This window comes from Sus scrofa, chromosome 7 (genome assembly GCF_054392235.1).
Source record: "Sus scrofa isolate SSC_HxYL_T2T_F1_AM1 chromosome 7, Sscrofa_HxYL_maternal_Yorkshire_Landrace_v2.0, whole genome shotgun sequence".
Classification (NCBI taxonomy): domain Eukaryota; kingdom Metazoa; phylum Chordata; class Mammalia; order Artiodactyla; family Suidae; genus Sus; species Sus scrofa.
The window spans coordinates 62,059,457-62,075,037 of NC_139389.1; the positions used below are offsets into that span (position 1 = coordinate 62,059,457).

The 15,581-nt window shown below is 55.9% G+C and overlaps 1 protein-coding gene across 5 annotated transcripts; it reads left to right on the forward strand.

The window, feature by feature from the left end:
• The first annotated feature begins 457 nt into the window (after window positions 1-457).
• Window positions 458-11,909, forward strand: FES (FES proto-oncogene, tyrosine kinase). 5 transcript variants are annotated; one of them, XR_014810397.1, is made up of 19 exons: window positions 458-566; window positions 1,081-1,302; window positions 1,493-1,666; window positions 3,620-3,716; window positions 3,859-4,042; window positions 5,662-5,799; window positions 5,873-5,992; window positions 6,128-6,250; window positions 6,385-6,571; window positions 6,659-6,777; window positions 7,281-7,490; window positions 7,818-7,940; window positions 8,234-8,287; window positions 9,131-9,249; window positions 9,606-9,700; window positions 9,817-9,940; window positions 10,171-10,328; window positions 10,449-10,571; window positions 11,546-11,909. XR_014810397.1 is itself a non-coding variant. In XM_001929355.5 (19 exons), exons 2-19 carry the CDS (start codon window positions 1,090-1,092, stop codon window positions 11,686-11,688), a joined length of 2,469 nt encoding a protein of 822 aa, XP_001929390.1. In that variant the 5' UTR covers window positions 458-566; window positions 1,081-1,089; the 3' UTR covers window positions 11,689-11,909. The 5 variants fall into 5 exon arrangements, 3 of the variants coding, with proteins under 3 accessions (XP_001929390.1, XP_084824641.1, XP_084824642.1); XR_014810398.1 differs by lacking the exon at window positions 11,546-11,909 and adding an exon at window positions 11,161-11,248; XM_001929355.5 differs by having other exon boundaries at window positions 6,694-6,777.
• The last annotated feature ends 3,672 nt before the right edge of the window (window positions 11,910-15,581 follow it).

A 15,581-nucleotide genomic window follows, 5' to 3' on the forward strand; every position in this document is an offset into this window, starting at 1 on the left:
CCTCTAGACATTTACTTGGAGATTTTATTCAAATGGAGACTGGTGCCTGAGCTCGCCTTGGGGAATCCAGTGGGGAGGGGAGGGCCTGCACCAGGCTTCCCCCTTCCTCTTCTGGGGCTGCTGCTGGGGTGGCCCGCCTGCCCCCAGGCTCTGGACCCGCAGGCTCTCCCACCCAGTGCAAGCCTGCTGCTCCGCCCTGGGCAGGCGCCCATTACTGCACCCGCGGGCCGCTTCCCCCAGTTCCTGGGCGCTGTCCGGGACCTGGGGAGTGCCCGGCCAGGCTGCTCTCTTCTGGCCCATTCTTTCTCAGCCCCCTCCTCCCTTCCGTTTCCGCGAGCCTTGTGAGCCGTGTGGCTGGCTGAGCGGCCTGCACTGGGCAGCGGGGGGGCGGACAGGCGTCAGGGGCTCCTGCCCGCCCCTTCCCCTCCGCCGGCCCGCCCCGGGGCCTGGGCCAACTGAAACCGCAGGAGGAGGAAGCGCGGAATCAGGAACTGGCCGGAGTGGTGCGGGGGCCTGAGTCTGAGTTGGTCCTCGGCGGCCCTAGGAGCAGCTAGCTGCCCACGCGGGTAACTCCTGCCCCCAGGGGAGGGTGTCGGTGGGTGGGGGGGAGTGGGAAGCAGGCAGGAGCCCTGCCAGCGGCGGCGATCAGAGAGCAGACACAGTTGGGCAGGGGCCGGGGAAGGGTAGGGGCTTGGGCTGCGGCTGCCTGGGGCGCCAGAAGGGGCAGGCTTGGCCCGGCCGAGGGGCCGAGGGACCGAGGGCCCTGATCGTGCCGCGCCCCTGCAGCTGGGTGCTGGGTGGGAGGGCCCAGGGAGGCAAGATCCAGGAGGTTTCTGCCCCAGGACTGGAAAGAGGACCCCTGGCACTAGTCCTCGGCCTAGGATGCAGGAAGCAATGAGGGCTTTCCCAGGCCAGGCCAAAGTTTGTACCTATGGCTGCATTTCAGTGGGACAGACCCCCACCACCCGCCTGTCTGCAGCCCCTCTTAGTCAGGCAGCCCCTAGGGTCTCTGTCCCACACCTCTGTCTGTCTCCAGCTCCTGCCCTGCCCCCACTGGTGGCTTCTCCTCTCTGTCCCCAGGACCACACTATGGGCTTCTCTTCGGAGCTATGCAGCCCCCAGGGCCATGGGGCCCTGCAGCAGATGCAGGAGGCCGAGCTTCGGTTGCTGGAGGGCATGAGAAAGTGGATGGCCCAGCGAGTCAAGAGCGACAGGGAGTATGCCGGGCTGTTGCACCACATGTCACTACAGGACAGTGGTGCCCAGAGCCGGAGCACTGGTTTCCACAGCCCCATCAGTCAGGTGGGACTCCACAATGCCCTGGGCCCCTCACCCCCTTCCTGCCCTCACCAACCAAGGAATTCCTATGGGTGCCGATGTATCTGCCAGTCCCTTCCTTTCCGGGCGCCCACAGGGGAGGGCTGGAGATTTGGCAGGCCCAGGCTTGGGACCATTGTCCCTGACTCCCTGCCTCACCCGTCCTGTGCTATAGTCCTGGGCAGATATCACCAGCCAGACAGAGGGCCTGAGCCGACTGCTGAGGCAGCACGCTGAAGATTTGAACTCGGGGCCCCTGAGCAAGCTGAGCCTGCTGATCCGGGAGCGGCAGCAGCTGCGCAAGACCTACAGCGAGCAGTGGCAGCACCTGCAGCAGGAGCTCACCAAGGTGGGTGGGTGGCACTGGGGTTTCACCTGGTCATTTCTGCCTACATCTTAAGCCTAAAAGGGCTGGTTTTGCAAGGAGTTCTGGGGTTCACTGGGGAAGTGGAAGTATCTGACCACAGGCCTGGCCCCAGGGCCTGCCCCGGCCCTGCCGCAGCTTCCCTCACTCCCCCTGCCCCATGTTGGACTGGCAGTGGGGCCCCTCCCTGCATTTTCTGTCATCCTTCTGTGTGCCTGGGCGGAGTGGTGGGAGGAGTGCAGGATCTGTGACCTACCTCTTACAGTGCACCAGCTGGCCCTGGGGTCCGAGAGACAGAGGCATGACGGCTACTCAGTCTGCCCTGGGCCCAGGATGGCCCCTCCCAGGGACCTAGAATCTTTACAAGCAGCTGGCTTAACCTCAAACCTGAGGTTAAGGACCAGGGCTGTGAAGTGGGCCTTCCTGCTGTTGAACCCTGCTCAGCTCCTGGGTCTAGAAACTGTTTGATCAGCGCTATGTCTGTGGATGCTTTGGCCTCTTTATTCAATGTGGCAGGCAAGAGCTGGCACCACACCCCTTGTACCAGCACAAGCCCCAGCCTTGCCATGGACCCACAGCAGCCCCTGGTGGCTGGTCTTCATCCCTGCCTCTTTTCTTTCTATATGATCTAATCCAGGGGTCAGCCTGCTTTTGCAGGCAGTTTTACTGGGACATAGCCTCGCCCGTATGTTTTCACATTATCTATAGCTACCAAAGAGCTACAGTGGAAAGGCTGAGTAATTTCAACAGAAAATGCATGGACTACAAGCCTTACGATCTGGCCTTTAAGAAAAAGGCTGATGTAGTCCATGTATTTAGCGTAGTTATAGATGGGGATGCTGAGGTTCAGAGAAAAGGAGTGGAGGAGTTCCCATCGTGGCGCAGTGGTTAACGAATCCGACCAAGAACCATGAGGTTGTGGGTTCGATCCCTGGCCTTGCTCAGTGGGTTAAGGATCCGGCTTTGCAAGGAGCTGTGGCGTAGGTTGCAGACACAGCTCGAATCCCGCATTGCTGTGGCTCTGGCGTAGGCCGGCGGCTACAGCTCCAGTTCAACCCCTAGCCTGGGAACCTCTGTATGCCACAGGTACAGCCCTAGAAATGGCAAAAAGACAAAAAAATAAAATAAGATAAAGAAAAGTAGTGGAACTTGGGGAACTGGGATGAGAACTCTAGTCCTTTTTTTTCTTTTTTCTCTTTTTTTCTTCTTATGGTGTATGGAAGTGTCCGGGCTAGGGGTCAAATCAGAGCTGCAGCTGCAGTTGCAGCCTACACCACAGCCACAGCAACACTAGATCCGTGCTGTGTCTGCAACCTATGCCACAGATTTTGGCAATGGATCCTTAACCCATGGAGCAAGGCCAGGGATCGAACCCACATCCTTGTGGACTGTACATCCGGTTCTTAACCTGCTGAGCCACAATGGGAACTCAGAAAACTCTGGCCTTGATCATCTATTGTTCCTGGTAAATGAAATACACAATGAAAATGCGGGGCCCCTTGTCAACAAATTACTAAGAATTTAATAATTAAACAAGCATGGGGCCCTTCGAAGTGCGGACCTCTGTGCCATAATTGCATAATTGCTGCACACACCAGCCTCTGTACCTTGCCTGCCACCAGATACCACTCCAGCCAAGAAGGGACAGCTGTAGCCTGTCTAGCCATCTCTGCTGCTCCCAGGGGCCTGTCCTTAACCCAGCTCCCCTGACCTTATCCTCAGCAGCCGAGGCTAGGTCCCCGAGGTCTCCAGGCCCTTCCTGGAGGGTGCTTCCTGGATTACATTCCTGGATTAATCCAGACTTAATTCCTGGATTAATCCAGACTCTCTGGATTAGTTTGCCTGGACTACAGGACCTATCCTGGGCTTCACCTTGGGCAGGAATCTTTCATGCTTGGGGGCCCTGCTCTCCCATGCTGGTCTCTCTTCTCTTTCCAGACACACAGCCAGGACATTGAGAAGCTGAAGAGCCAGTACCGAGCCCTGGCACGGGACAGTGCCCAGGCCCGGCGCAAGTACCAGGAGGCTAGCAAAGGTCTGGGGCTTCTCTCCCTGGCCAGGGAGGGGAATTCAAAACCAGCCCAGAACTGTCCACAGGTACCTAGGGAGGTAGAGGGGCTGCCTAGGCCTCTGTGCTGCCACCCATGCTCCCTTCCCCCCCATCCCCCACCTGGCAGACAAGGATCGCGACAAGGCCAAGGACAAGTACGTGCGCAGCCTGTGGAAGCTCTTCGCTCACCACAACCGCTACGTGCTAGGTGTGCGGGCTGCGCAGCTGCACCACCAGCACCACCACCAGCTCATGCTGCCCGGCCTACTCCAGTCGCTGCAGGACCTGCACCAGGAGATGGCGAACATTTTGTAAGCCCAAGCCCCGCTCCACCCCCAGCACAGCCCCGAAGCCCTGCCACCAGCATCCAGCAAACCCAGCCCTGTAAACGTGACCCTGTCATGACATCATGTGAGAACATGCTCTGGGCCAGTTAACTGACATCCAAATTCCATCATTCCAGGACCCCTTATTGCAGGCTTTTATTATATTTACTGAATACCACGGTAGGTCCTGTGCTTCAGTAGAGAATGTAGACTAAAATATCTGGAAAGTCCCGGCATGGCTCAGCAGTCACGAACCCGACTAGTATCCATGAGGACTCGGGTTTGATCCCTTGCCTCGCTCAGTGGATTAAGGACCCAGCGTTGCTGTGGCTGTGGTGTAGGTTGCAGAATGCAGCTGTAATTCGACCCCTAGCCTGGGAACCTCCATTTGTGGGTGCGGTCCTAAAGAGGAAAAAAAAAAGTGACATGTTCCAAGCCCTCCCAATAAGGTCAGTCTAGCTGCCATGTGAGAACAGACTCTAGGGGCAAGGACAGGAGCAGGGAGACAAGACAGGAGGCTACTGCAGTGACCTAGACAACAGACCATCCACTACGGCCATTGGATCAAGGCAGCAGCAATGGAGGGGAGAGACGGTTAGGTCGGAGTTCCCGTTATGGTGCAGGGGAAACAAACCTGACTAGGAACCATGAGGTTGTGGGTTCGATCCCTGGCCTCGCTCAGTGGGTTAAGGATCTGGCGTTGCTGTGAGCTGTGTGTAAGTCACAGGCGAAGCTCAGATCTGGCATTGCTGTGACTGTGGCATAAGCCGGCAGCTGTAGCTCTGACTCGACCCCTAGCCTGGGAACCTCCATATGCTGCAGGTGCAGCCCTAAAAAGACAGAAGAAAGAAAAAAAAAGGGAGTTCCCGTCGTGGCGCAGTGGTTAACGAATCCGACTAGGAACCATGAGGTTGCGGGTTCGACCTCTGCCCTTGCTCAGTGGGTTAACGATCCCGTGTTGCCATGAGCTGTGGTGTAGGTAGCAAATGCATCTTGGATCCCGAATTGCTGTGGCTCTGGCGTAGGCTGGCAGCTACAGCTCCGATTAGACCCCTAGACTGGGAACCTCCATATGCCTCCGGATCGGCCCTAGAAAAGGCAAAAAGAAAAAAAGAAGATGGCTCCAAGGATTTGACTCGGAGGACCTGGGAGGTGGCAGCTATGTGGGGAAGGTTGTGGGAGAAGAAGGAGGCAAGACTAGGAAGGAGTTGGAGCTGGCTGGTGGAGTCGGGTATCTGAGAGAGGCTGTGAGACATTTTGAATAGGTGGATGGTTCCATGAGGCTGGGACTGAAGGTATAAGCATGGGGTCACCGGCACACAGGCGGCTTATGTGTGTATCAGAACCCTGGAGCGCCAGCTGTTGGGCTGCTTCCCCAGAGCAGGCAAATTTACAGCTCACACGGAGCAGGCACTTCCTCATGCCACATATTCTGCATACAGGCTCTCACCGGGTCCTTATTGTGGGAGAGGCTAAGTAATTTGCCTGTGGTCATTTGGCTGGTAAATGATGGTTGCGGGGTGGGCAGTCAACCCCAGGACCCAAGCTCCCTAGCCTTGCCCAGCCTGAGGCTCCCCCTGACTGGGGGGCTCCTCTGGGTGCAGGAAGGAGATCCTGCAGGAATACCTGGAGATCACCAGCCTGGTGCAAGATGAGGTGGTGGCCATTCACCGGGAGATGGCTGCAGCGGCTGCCCGCATCCAGCCCGAGGCCGAGTACCAAGGCTTCCTGCAACAGTATGGGTAAGCCCCTCCTTGCAGCAGCTGGCCACCAGGGCTGCTGGCTTATTCACTGACAGGGCACTGTCCTCTGCAGGTCCACACCTGACGTCCCACCTTGCGTCACCTTTGACGAGTCGCTGCTTGAAGAGACTGAACTGCTGGAGCCCGGGGAGCTGCAGCTGAATGAGCTGACTGTGGAGAGCGTGCAGCACACGTGTGTGGTGGCTCAGCTCCCGGCCGGGGGCGGATGCTGAGCACACAGGACTGTGGGCAGCCCGCCGGGCTTGCTGGGCTGTGCAGGGAGGTGGCTGAGGGGCACAGCTAATACGGCCCTTCCCTCTGGGCACAGGCTGACCTCAGTGACAGAAGAACTGGCCGAGGCCACCGAGACGGTGCTCAGCCGGCAGGAGGGGGTCACTCAGCTGCAGCGGGAGCTCTGGAAGGAGGAGCAGAGCACCCATCCCCGGGAGCGGTGAGTGGGGCCCACCTCCTGCAGCCACCTGGCCCTCCCTCCAGCCTGCCCCACTGCCCCACTGCCGGCCACCAGCTGTAGGCTGAACCCTGCTCTCTCTCTCCCCCACCCCGCCTGCCCACCCCTGCCTGCAGGGTGCAGCTGCTGAGCAAGAAGCAGGCGCTGCAGGAGGCGCTGCAGGGGCTGCAGGTAGCAGTGTGCAGCCAGGCCAAGCTCCAGGCCCAGCAGGAGCTGCTGCATGCCAAGCTGGAGCAGCTGGGCCCTGGCGAGCCCCCACCCGTGCTGCTCCTACAGGATGACCGCCACTCCACCTCGTCCTCGGTGAGCCGCCCACCTGCTGCCCCGCGCCGCTGGCCACGCCTGCCCGCTGGGGGCGCGCTCCTCATTTTCGCCCTCCCCCTCCCCAAGCCTGGCCACCCGCTGACGTCTGTCCCTGGCCTCAGGAGCAGGAGCGAGAAGGGGGAAGGACACCCACCCTGGAGATCCTTAAGAGCCACATTTCAGGCATCTTCCGCCCCAAGTTCTCGGTGAGTGTCTGCCCTTCTCTAAGGTGTGGGCCAGGCCAGGGGCCTCAGAGATGGCCCCCCAAGCCCTTCCTACCAGGGTGCTTTGGGGTTAGCCCCCAGGTTGCCCTAGAGAAGTCCTCCCAGGCCGCTTTTACTGGGAGCCCCTCTTCGCTGGGATTCCAGATCTTTCCACCCCTCTGTGCCAAAGGGACCTCCAGCCTTATTACCCCCACAGCCCTTCCTGCTCCAGGAATAATTGCAAGCTGTGGTCTTGGTGGAAAAGGCAAAATCTTGGTTTGGGATCAGCCAGCCTGGGCTGCCCATCCCAGCTCTGCGGTGAGCACTCCTCAAGTATATTGCTGCTCCAAGGGTTGCAGCTGGCTCTAAGTGACAGTCAGGTGATTGGTGAGGATGAGGCTCATAGGAAAGAGACAGACACCTGACAGGTGGCCCCCCTGGCTGGCCTCGTGGCCTCCCCTGATGGGCTGCCTGAGTGACCCCTCCATGCCCCTCCCCCTTTCCAGCTCCCCCCACCGCTGCAGCTCGTTCCAGAGGTGCAGAAGCCCCTGCACGAGCAGCTGTGGTACCATGGGGCCATCCCGCGGGCAGAGGTGGCTGAGCTGCTGACACACTCTGGGGACTTCCTGGTCCGGGAAAGCCAGGGCAAGCAGGAGTACGTGCTGTCCGTGCTGTGGGACGGCCAGCCCCGACACTTCATCATCCAGTCCGCAGATGTGAGTGGGACCCGGACCTGAGCCCTCCCCTCTTCCTCCCCCGCCTCCCTTCAAGGGAATGACCTTGAGAGGGTAAAAGAGGAGCTGCCTCCCTGGCAGAGCTGAAAGGGGCCACAGAGACCACCAAGGCCCTGCCACACAGTAGTGGCTTAAGCCTCCCGTGTGCACCCTCCTGAAGGATGGGGGAGCAGACTTGGCCTGCGCCACCAGGTAGTGCCTTTGCGGCAGGTCTCTGCCTTTTCTGCCCGTGGCTCTTCCTCTCCTATCCCAGGGCTCAAGCCCCCTCAGCAGCGGAGGCTGTTGACCCCAGCTCCCCCTGCCCCACAGAACCTGTACCGACTGGAAGGAGACGGTTTTCCCAGCATCCCCTTGCTCATCGACCACCTGCTGCACTCCCAGCAGCCCCTCACCAAGAAGAGCGGTATCGTCCTGAACAGGGCAGTGCCCAAGGTGAATCTGCGCCCAGCCAGGCCTCGCCACCCATGCAGAATCGGAGCAGGAAGGGCCCCAGTCTCCATACAGGGTGCAGAGTGACTCCTCGCTCCCCAGGAGGCCAGCCTCTCTCTAGTTTGGAATGTCACGGCCACTCCCAGTGCCATCTGAGTGTGAGCCTGATGTGGTCCAAACCCATTTTACAGAAATGAACCGCATAGTGTTGGTGGGGGGTGTTCAGTCCTTCATAGGATTGGGCACATCCTTCATTCCCTGACTTCTGACCCCTCCGACTCCCCCCGCTTCCCCAGGACAAATGGGCACTAAGCCACGAGGACCTGGTGTTGGGCGAACAGATCGGAAGGGTAAGTCGAGTGCCCGAGGGCAGCTTCCTGGCTGCCTGCTTCTCCCTCCCCGACCCCGGGCCAAGTCGTACCCCCCACTTGCCTCAGTCTGATTCTCAACTTGTACCCCCAACCCCCAGCCCCGCCACTGTACACTGTCCTTCAGGAAACAGGGAAAATACTGGCCCTGGAGGCTCCCCAGAGACCACCTGACGCCAGCACCCACTCTACTCCCCCCAACACACGCCGCCTGTGCAGGGCTGGGAGATACAGTTCGTGTGAGCTATAAAATAGCTGCTTAGAACGGAGTCTTTCCTAAAAACAAAATGCTTTTCCAACCTGAGTGAAAGTGATTTCTGGATTTTCCATGTCACTTCTCAGTGAATATGGCAAATCTGAAGTGACTTTCTCACAAAAACAAAAACAAAAACAAACAAACAAAAAATGAAGTGAATTTCTCAGAGTTCCCGTTGTGGCTCAGTGGGTTAAGAACCTGACATCGTGTCTGTGAGGATTTGGGTTCAGTCCCCGGCCTCGCTCAGCGGGTTAAGGACCCGGCATGTCCATGAGCTGTGGTGTCGCAGACGTGGCTCTGGTGGAGGCCAGTGGCTGCAGTTCCCATTCAACAACGCTGGCCTGGGAACCCCCATAGGCCTCAGGTGAGGCCCTAAAAAGAAAAAAAAGAAGGACTTTCTCTGCCTGCCCCATGGGTACATTTGGTCCCTTGACCAGAGAGCAGGGATGAGCAGGTCTGAGCTTAAGATCACAGAATGGAAGGCAGGTGGGGACACGGTGGCCTGTGCCCTCGGCGCAGAAGAGGACCGCAGGCCAGGGAAGACAGGTAGGAGCCTCAGACCATTTCAGGGGAACTTTGGCGAAGTCTTCAGTGGACGCCTGCGAGCGGATAACACCCTGGTGGCGGTGAAATCTTGCCGAGAAACGCTCCCACCTGACCTCAAGGCCAAGTTTCTGCAGGAAGCCAGGTGGGTGATAAAAGAACCATCATGTGATAAAAGAACCCATGCGAAGGGTTTCTCTGGGCACGATGGGATGCTTGACTCCCGCAGTGCTTGACTTCTGTGGTGTCCTTGAATCCTCAGGGCCCCCCACAGTGGGAGGGGGAGAGGCTCAGGGTCCCACCAAGTCCCACTTCCAGGTCTGCTGGCCTCAGGGTTGGAGGCTGAGCTCTTCTCCGCTGCTGCCTTTCTCTCTTCCTCCCTTGGGCTCCCTGGGCTTCCGTGGGGTTCCTGGGGCCAAGGAAGTGAATGTGTAAGACTCCCCCGACCTCCAACCTCTGGCCTGCGGCATGAGCCTAAGCAACAGCACCCCCCTGCCCCAGGATCCTGAAGCAGTACAGCCACCCCAACATCGTGCGTCTCATTGGCGTCTGCACCCAGAAGCAGCCGATCTACATCGTCATGGAGCTCGTGCAGGGTGAGCAGAGGGAGCTGATGTCCAAGGGTGGGGGTCCTCAGCCCGGCCAGGTCTCCCCCCTCCCCAGTGCCCAGAAGGCTCAACGAGTGTCCCCCCCACACACCGCCTACCCCCAGGGGGCGACTTCCTGACCTTCCTTCGGACAGAGGGAGCCCGCCTGCGGATGAAGACGCTGTTGCAGATGGTGGGGGATGCTGCAGCGGGCATGGAGTATCTGGAGAGCAAGTGCTGCATCCACCGGTGAGGGGGGGTGGCGAGCAGGTCGCGTACCCCCCACCCAGGTGCAGACGCTGCCCCATGCTCCCCTCAACAGCAGGCACCAGCCCCAGAGGTGGCATCTGCCTCCCCAACAGACCAGGCGTCCCAGGGGCAGGGAGCGGCTTTGGTTCATGACTGTGTCTAGACGGACAGGCAGGTGGCAGGTGCTGGGTGGACGCTGGCTGAATGAGCCCCTTCTTGCTTCGGACCAGGGACCTGGCTGCTCGGAACTGCCTGGTAACAGAGAAGAATGTCCTGAAGATCAGCGACTTTGGGATGTCCCGGGAGGAAGCCGACGGAGTCTACGCGGCCTCCGGGGGCCTCAGACAAGTCCCTGTGAAGTGGACGGCACCAGAAGCTCTTAACTATGGTACCTGGGCCCGACCCACCCTGGCTGCAAGGCCTGAGGCTGGGCTGTGGGTCCTGCCACCTCCCCCTCTCTGGCCAATGGCCATGGGCTGCCCACTCACACTGCCTCACCTCCTTGCAGGCCGCTACTCCTCCGAGAGCGACGTGTGGAGCTTTGGCATCTTGCTCTGGGAGGCCTTCAGCCTGGGGGCCTCCCCCTACCCCAACCTCAGCAATCAGCAGACTCGGGAGTTCGTGGAAAAGGGTAAGGGACCCTGTGCGGTGACAGCCGCCTCAGAGCCAAGCCCCCTCCCCAGTGCTCCAGCTGGACTCTTCCAAGCCCCCTAACCCTCCCACTGGGGCAGAGTATGAACAATCCTGCAGCTGCCATTGAGTGAACTCCTGTTATGTACCAGGCCATTCATTTATTTCATTTATTTTTCACAACATGTGAGGTAGGGACTAACGAGTCCCCTTTGCAGGAGGAAACATTGAGGTCTGCAAAGATTACACAAGGAGTTTCCGCTGTGGCTCAGCTGGTTAAGGACCCAGCATAGTGTCTGAGGATGCAGGTTTGATCCCTGGCCTTGCTCAGTGGGTTAAGGATCCAGTGTTGCCATGAGCTGTGGTGTAGGTCAGAGACAAGGCTCAGATCTGGCATTGCTGTGGCTGTGGTGTAGGCTGGCAGCTGCAGCTCCGATTTGATCCCTAGCCTGGGAACGTCCATATGCCGCGGGTGCGGCCCTAAAAAGACAAACACAAAAAAGCAAACACACACACACACAGGAAAAAAAGCAAAGTTTATACAACTAGCACATGGTGGCTTGAGACTAAAATCTCTGTTTTTGGTGAAGAAAAGGGTCTCCTTAAGAACATTGTGCCCTGGAGTTCCCGTCATGGTACAGTGGTTAATGACTCCAACTAGGAACCATGAGGTTGCAGGTATGATCCCTGGCCTTGCTCAGTGGGTTAAGGATCTGGCGTTGCCATGAGCTGTGGTGTAGGTTGCAGACGTGGCTCAGATCCCACGTTGCTGTGGCTGTGGTGTAGGCCGGTGGCTACAGATCCGATTAGACCCCTAGGCCTGGGAAGCGGCCCTAGAAAAGGCAAAAAGACAAAAAAAACCCCAAAAAACATTGTGCCCAAAGCAGCTCCCATGGCTCATGGTATACCCTCAGGGGCTGCCAGGGGCCTTCACACCCCCTCCTCAGGCCTGATGGGCTGTGCCTCTCCTCACAGGGGGCCGCCTGCCCTGCCCCGAGCTGTGTCCCGATGCTGTATTCAGACTCATGGAGCAGTGCTGGGCCTACGAGCCTGGGCAGCGGCCCAACTTCAGCACCATCTACCAGGAGCTGCAGAGCATCCGAAAGCGGCACCGGTGAGGCTGGAGCCCCACTTCTCAAGCCAGTGGCCTCTGCAGGCCAGACCGTACCTCCTCACCAGCTCCAGCTCACACCATCAGACAGCTCCTTGTTGCCCTGGACTCCAGCCACTGGTATTCATGCTGCCAGCAGGGAGGCGGCTCCACGTCTGCTGGGCAGCCTGGCTCCTGCCAGGGCTTCCTCTTCCAGGCAAAAATAATAAAACCACTTGTGCCCATCAAGTGCTCTTGGCATGTGCGCTCCTCTGGAGGGCAGGTCTTAGAAGGAAGTGAGGCCCTGGACCGTGCCCGTGGGTGGGTGGGCAAGGGCAGTGTTGCAGGGCGAAACCAACATTGTTGGGTGGTTTTTGGTTGTGTGACCTGGGGAAGAGGGAGGCAGATGAGGATGAGGATATACAGGCGTCTGAGCAGATGGTGGTGTTATTTCTGAATTAGGATCGCAGGCAGAGGAGCAGAGCTGCGGGAAAGATGGTGAGATTAGAGACATTGCATGGGAGGGGACTGTGGGGAGGTAAGTGTGACAAATAGGACCAGAAGCTCGGGTGGAAGTAAAGGCTGATAACTGAGGTTTGGAAGTCCTTAGCTTATGTTGGAGTTCCCGTCGTGGCTCAGTGGTAATGAACCTGACCCGTATCCATGAGGATGCGGGTTTGATCCCTGGCCTTGCTCAGTGGGTTAAGGATCTGGTGTTGCTGTGGCCATAGCTGGCAGCTGTAGCTCTGATTCGACCCTGTAGCCTGGGAACTTCCACATGCCATGGGTACGGCCCTAAAAAAAAAAAGACAAAAAAAAAAAAAAAAAAAAAACGGAAAGGAAAGAAAGTCGTTAGCCTATAAATGTTAGCGACACTATGTGTAAACACATGGGAGCAGGAGAATAGAGGGGTGTCCAGGAAAGTCAGAGTTCCATGTAAACGGGTCTGGAGTGGCTGAAGCGAAAGAAAATGCTTCCTTTCTCTCTCGAGTTCCCACTATGCCTCGGCAGGTTAAGAACCCAACATAGTATCCATGAGGATGCAAATTCAATCCCTGGCCTTGCTCAGTGGGTTAAGGATCCGGTGTTGCCACGATGAAGGTTGCAGATGCAGCTTGGATCCCATGTTGCTGTGGCTGTGGCTGTGGTGTAGGCCGGCAGCTGCAGCTCTGACTTGACCCCTGGCCCAGGAGCTTGCATGTGCCGCAGGTTCAGCCCCCTAAAGAAAGAAAAAGACCAATTTACTGAGCAATGGGATGGCAGAGCAGGGAAGCCTCAGCTTCTGCCCTAAGTTCCCCTGAAATCTATAAAGTTCTCTGAAACTTCCAGCAGCAATGGTGAAAGTGGAGAAGCCAAAGTAGGAAACAAACTGAGAAACAGAAACCAGGAAGTATTTTTAGCACCAACGAATGAATGGTAAGATCTTTCAGGTAAAATGGCCATCCCTCAAGTATGGTCAGGAAATACCTGACACCTATTTTCAAAGAGATGAAAGAACTAAAACTTGCTTACACAAGAGTAAATCAAGTGAGAGTGTGACTAAGTAAAAATACTAAGAATTCATCTTGTACCTCCATTCGCAGTGGTAAAAAGCAGAACTGAAGAACTTCTGCTTCTGGGTAGGATGTGGTAGGTCTCTGCAGGATCCCACACCCATTGCAACAACTAGGAGGAAACATCTGATGAAAATGATAATTTTTAAAGACAGTGTTAGGTGGTGGGAGAAAGAGAGACCATATGAATTAAAATTTCAAGGAGGAGGAGTATCCTGTAATGGCGCAGTGGTTAACGAATCTGACTAGGAACCATGAGGTTGCGGGTTCGGTCCCTGACCTTGCTCAGTGGGTTAAGGATCCAGCGTTGCCGTGAGCTGTGGTGTAGGTTGCAATGTGGCTCAGATCCTGCATTGCTGTAGCTCTGGTGTAGGCTGGCAGCTACAGCTCAGATTAGACCCCTAGCCTGGGAACCTCCATATGCTGCAGGAGCAGCCCAAGAAATGGCAAAAAGATCAAAAAAAAAAAAAAAAAAAATTTCAAGGAGGAGAAAAGCCCCTCCAAGTTGAATGGTTGATGGGTGGATATTTTCTTCCCTGAGACATTTGCTGACTCCGAATGACACCTCTGGTGATGAGAATTGTCCCAGAGAGACTCTCCTTGTTGGGGGGGGGGGGGAGAAATGAACAGTGTTTGGTGCTAACAGGGACTGTGCTATGGATTGGCATCTGGAGGAACCTGAACTGCAAAGCCGGGTGTCCCCCAGGGAACATTTGCTGAGTTCTGGAGCAGTTTAGGCAACTCAGAGGGGACTGAGCTGGAAAGGCAGGTGTTTAGAGGGAGGGGGCCTGAAACAAACGATTAAGTTGATCTCCCCATCAAGGTATTAGCCAGATTTGAACCTGTGTGTTTGGGAGGCCAAAGAGCTAACCTCAAAATCTCTTTAGAACACAACTTGAAGGCGTGAAAGAGACAGACTGGCCAAGCTTTCAACCCCAAATCTTATCGAGGGCCGCGCCAAAGGGAAAGGGGCATCCAGAGGAGGACTAAGCTTTACCACAACTGTACTCCACTGCAGCTCAGCTCAGTGCTTGATCACTTCCAGGTAACTAGCTCCCCCAGGAACCCCCAGGGAGAAGTGGGGGAGAGGAATAACATAGCATAATACTTTCCCCTGCTTTTATACCCAGTATACAACATATGGTCAAATATTACAAAACAATACAAAGAGGGAAAAATATAGGGCCAATAAAGGAGAGAAAAAATAAACAATGGAGGCAGACCCACAAGTGATCTGGATATTAGAAACAGCAGATAAGGATTTAAAAATAACTGCTAAATATGTTAAACAGACAAAAAGCTGGACAAAATACATACAAATATGGCAGTTGACATCTATTTGAAAAAAAATCAAAGCGTGTAGAACCAAAAAATGCCATCTCTGAAATTACAAGCGTGTGGAATGGGCTTCATAAACATTCATAAAGCTAAAGGATAAAATCACGATCACAGAAACTCAACACGCAGTCTCAGGATTGGCTCCCTAACCAGCAGACAGGATTAGCGAACTTGAAAGATAGATTAATAGTGTCTAAATTTGGAGGGACCTAGAAATTATCATGCTAAGTGAAGACCCATGCCAATGAGGTCCATTTCTCTCTACTTTTTTTTTTTTAATTACTCAAATGAATTTATCACATCTGTAGTTGTATAATGATCATAACAATCTGATTTCACAGGATTTCCATCCCACAGCCCAAGCACATCCCCCCTACCCCCCAAACTGTCTCCTCTGAAGACTATAAGTTTTTCAATGTCTGTGAGTCAGCATCTGTTCTGCAAAGAAGTTCAGTCTGTCCTTTTTTCAGATTCCACATGTCAGTGATAGCATGACAGTTTCGCATTCAACCCCTTGCCTGGGAGCCTCCATATGCCTCAGGTGCTGGCCTAAAAACCAAAAATAAAAAAAACGGGCAGGTGAAGTAAAGAAATCCTACATGAAAGAGTGCATATTTGTTGTTTTTTCGTTTGTTTTTTGCTTTTTAGGACCGCACCTGTAGCATATGGAGGTTCCCAGGCTAGGGGTCTAACCAGAGCTATAGCTGCTGGCCTGCACCACAGCCACAGCAACGTGGGATTTGAGCTGAGTCTGCAATCTACACCACAGCTCACGGCAACACCAGATCATTAACCCACCAAGCAAGGCCAGGGATTGAACCTGCAACCTTATGGTTCCTATTTGGATGGATTCCTTTCTGCTGCGCTACGATGGGAACTCCAAGAGTGTTTTTTCTTTGGGGGGGTTATTTATTTATTTATTATTCATTCATTTATTTTGTCTTTCTAGGGAGGCTTATGGAAGTTCCCAGGTAGGGGCCTATGCCACAGCCAGAGCAACACAGGATCCAAGCCACACAGCTCACGGCAA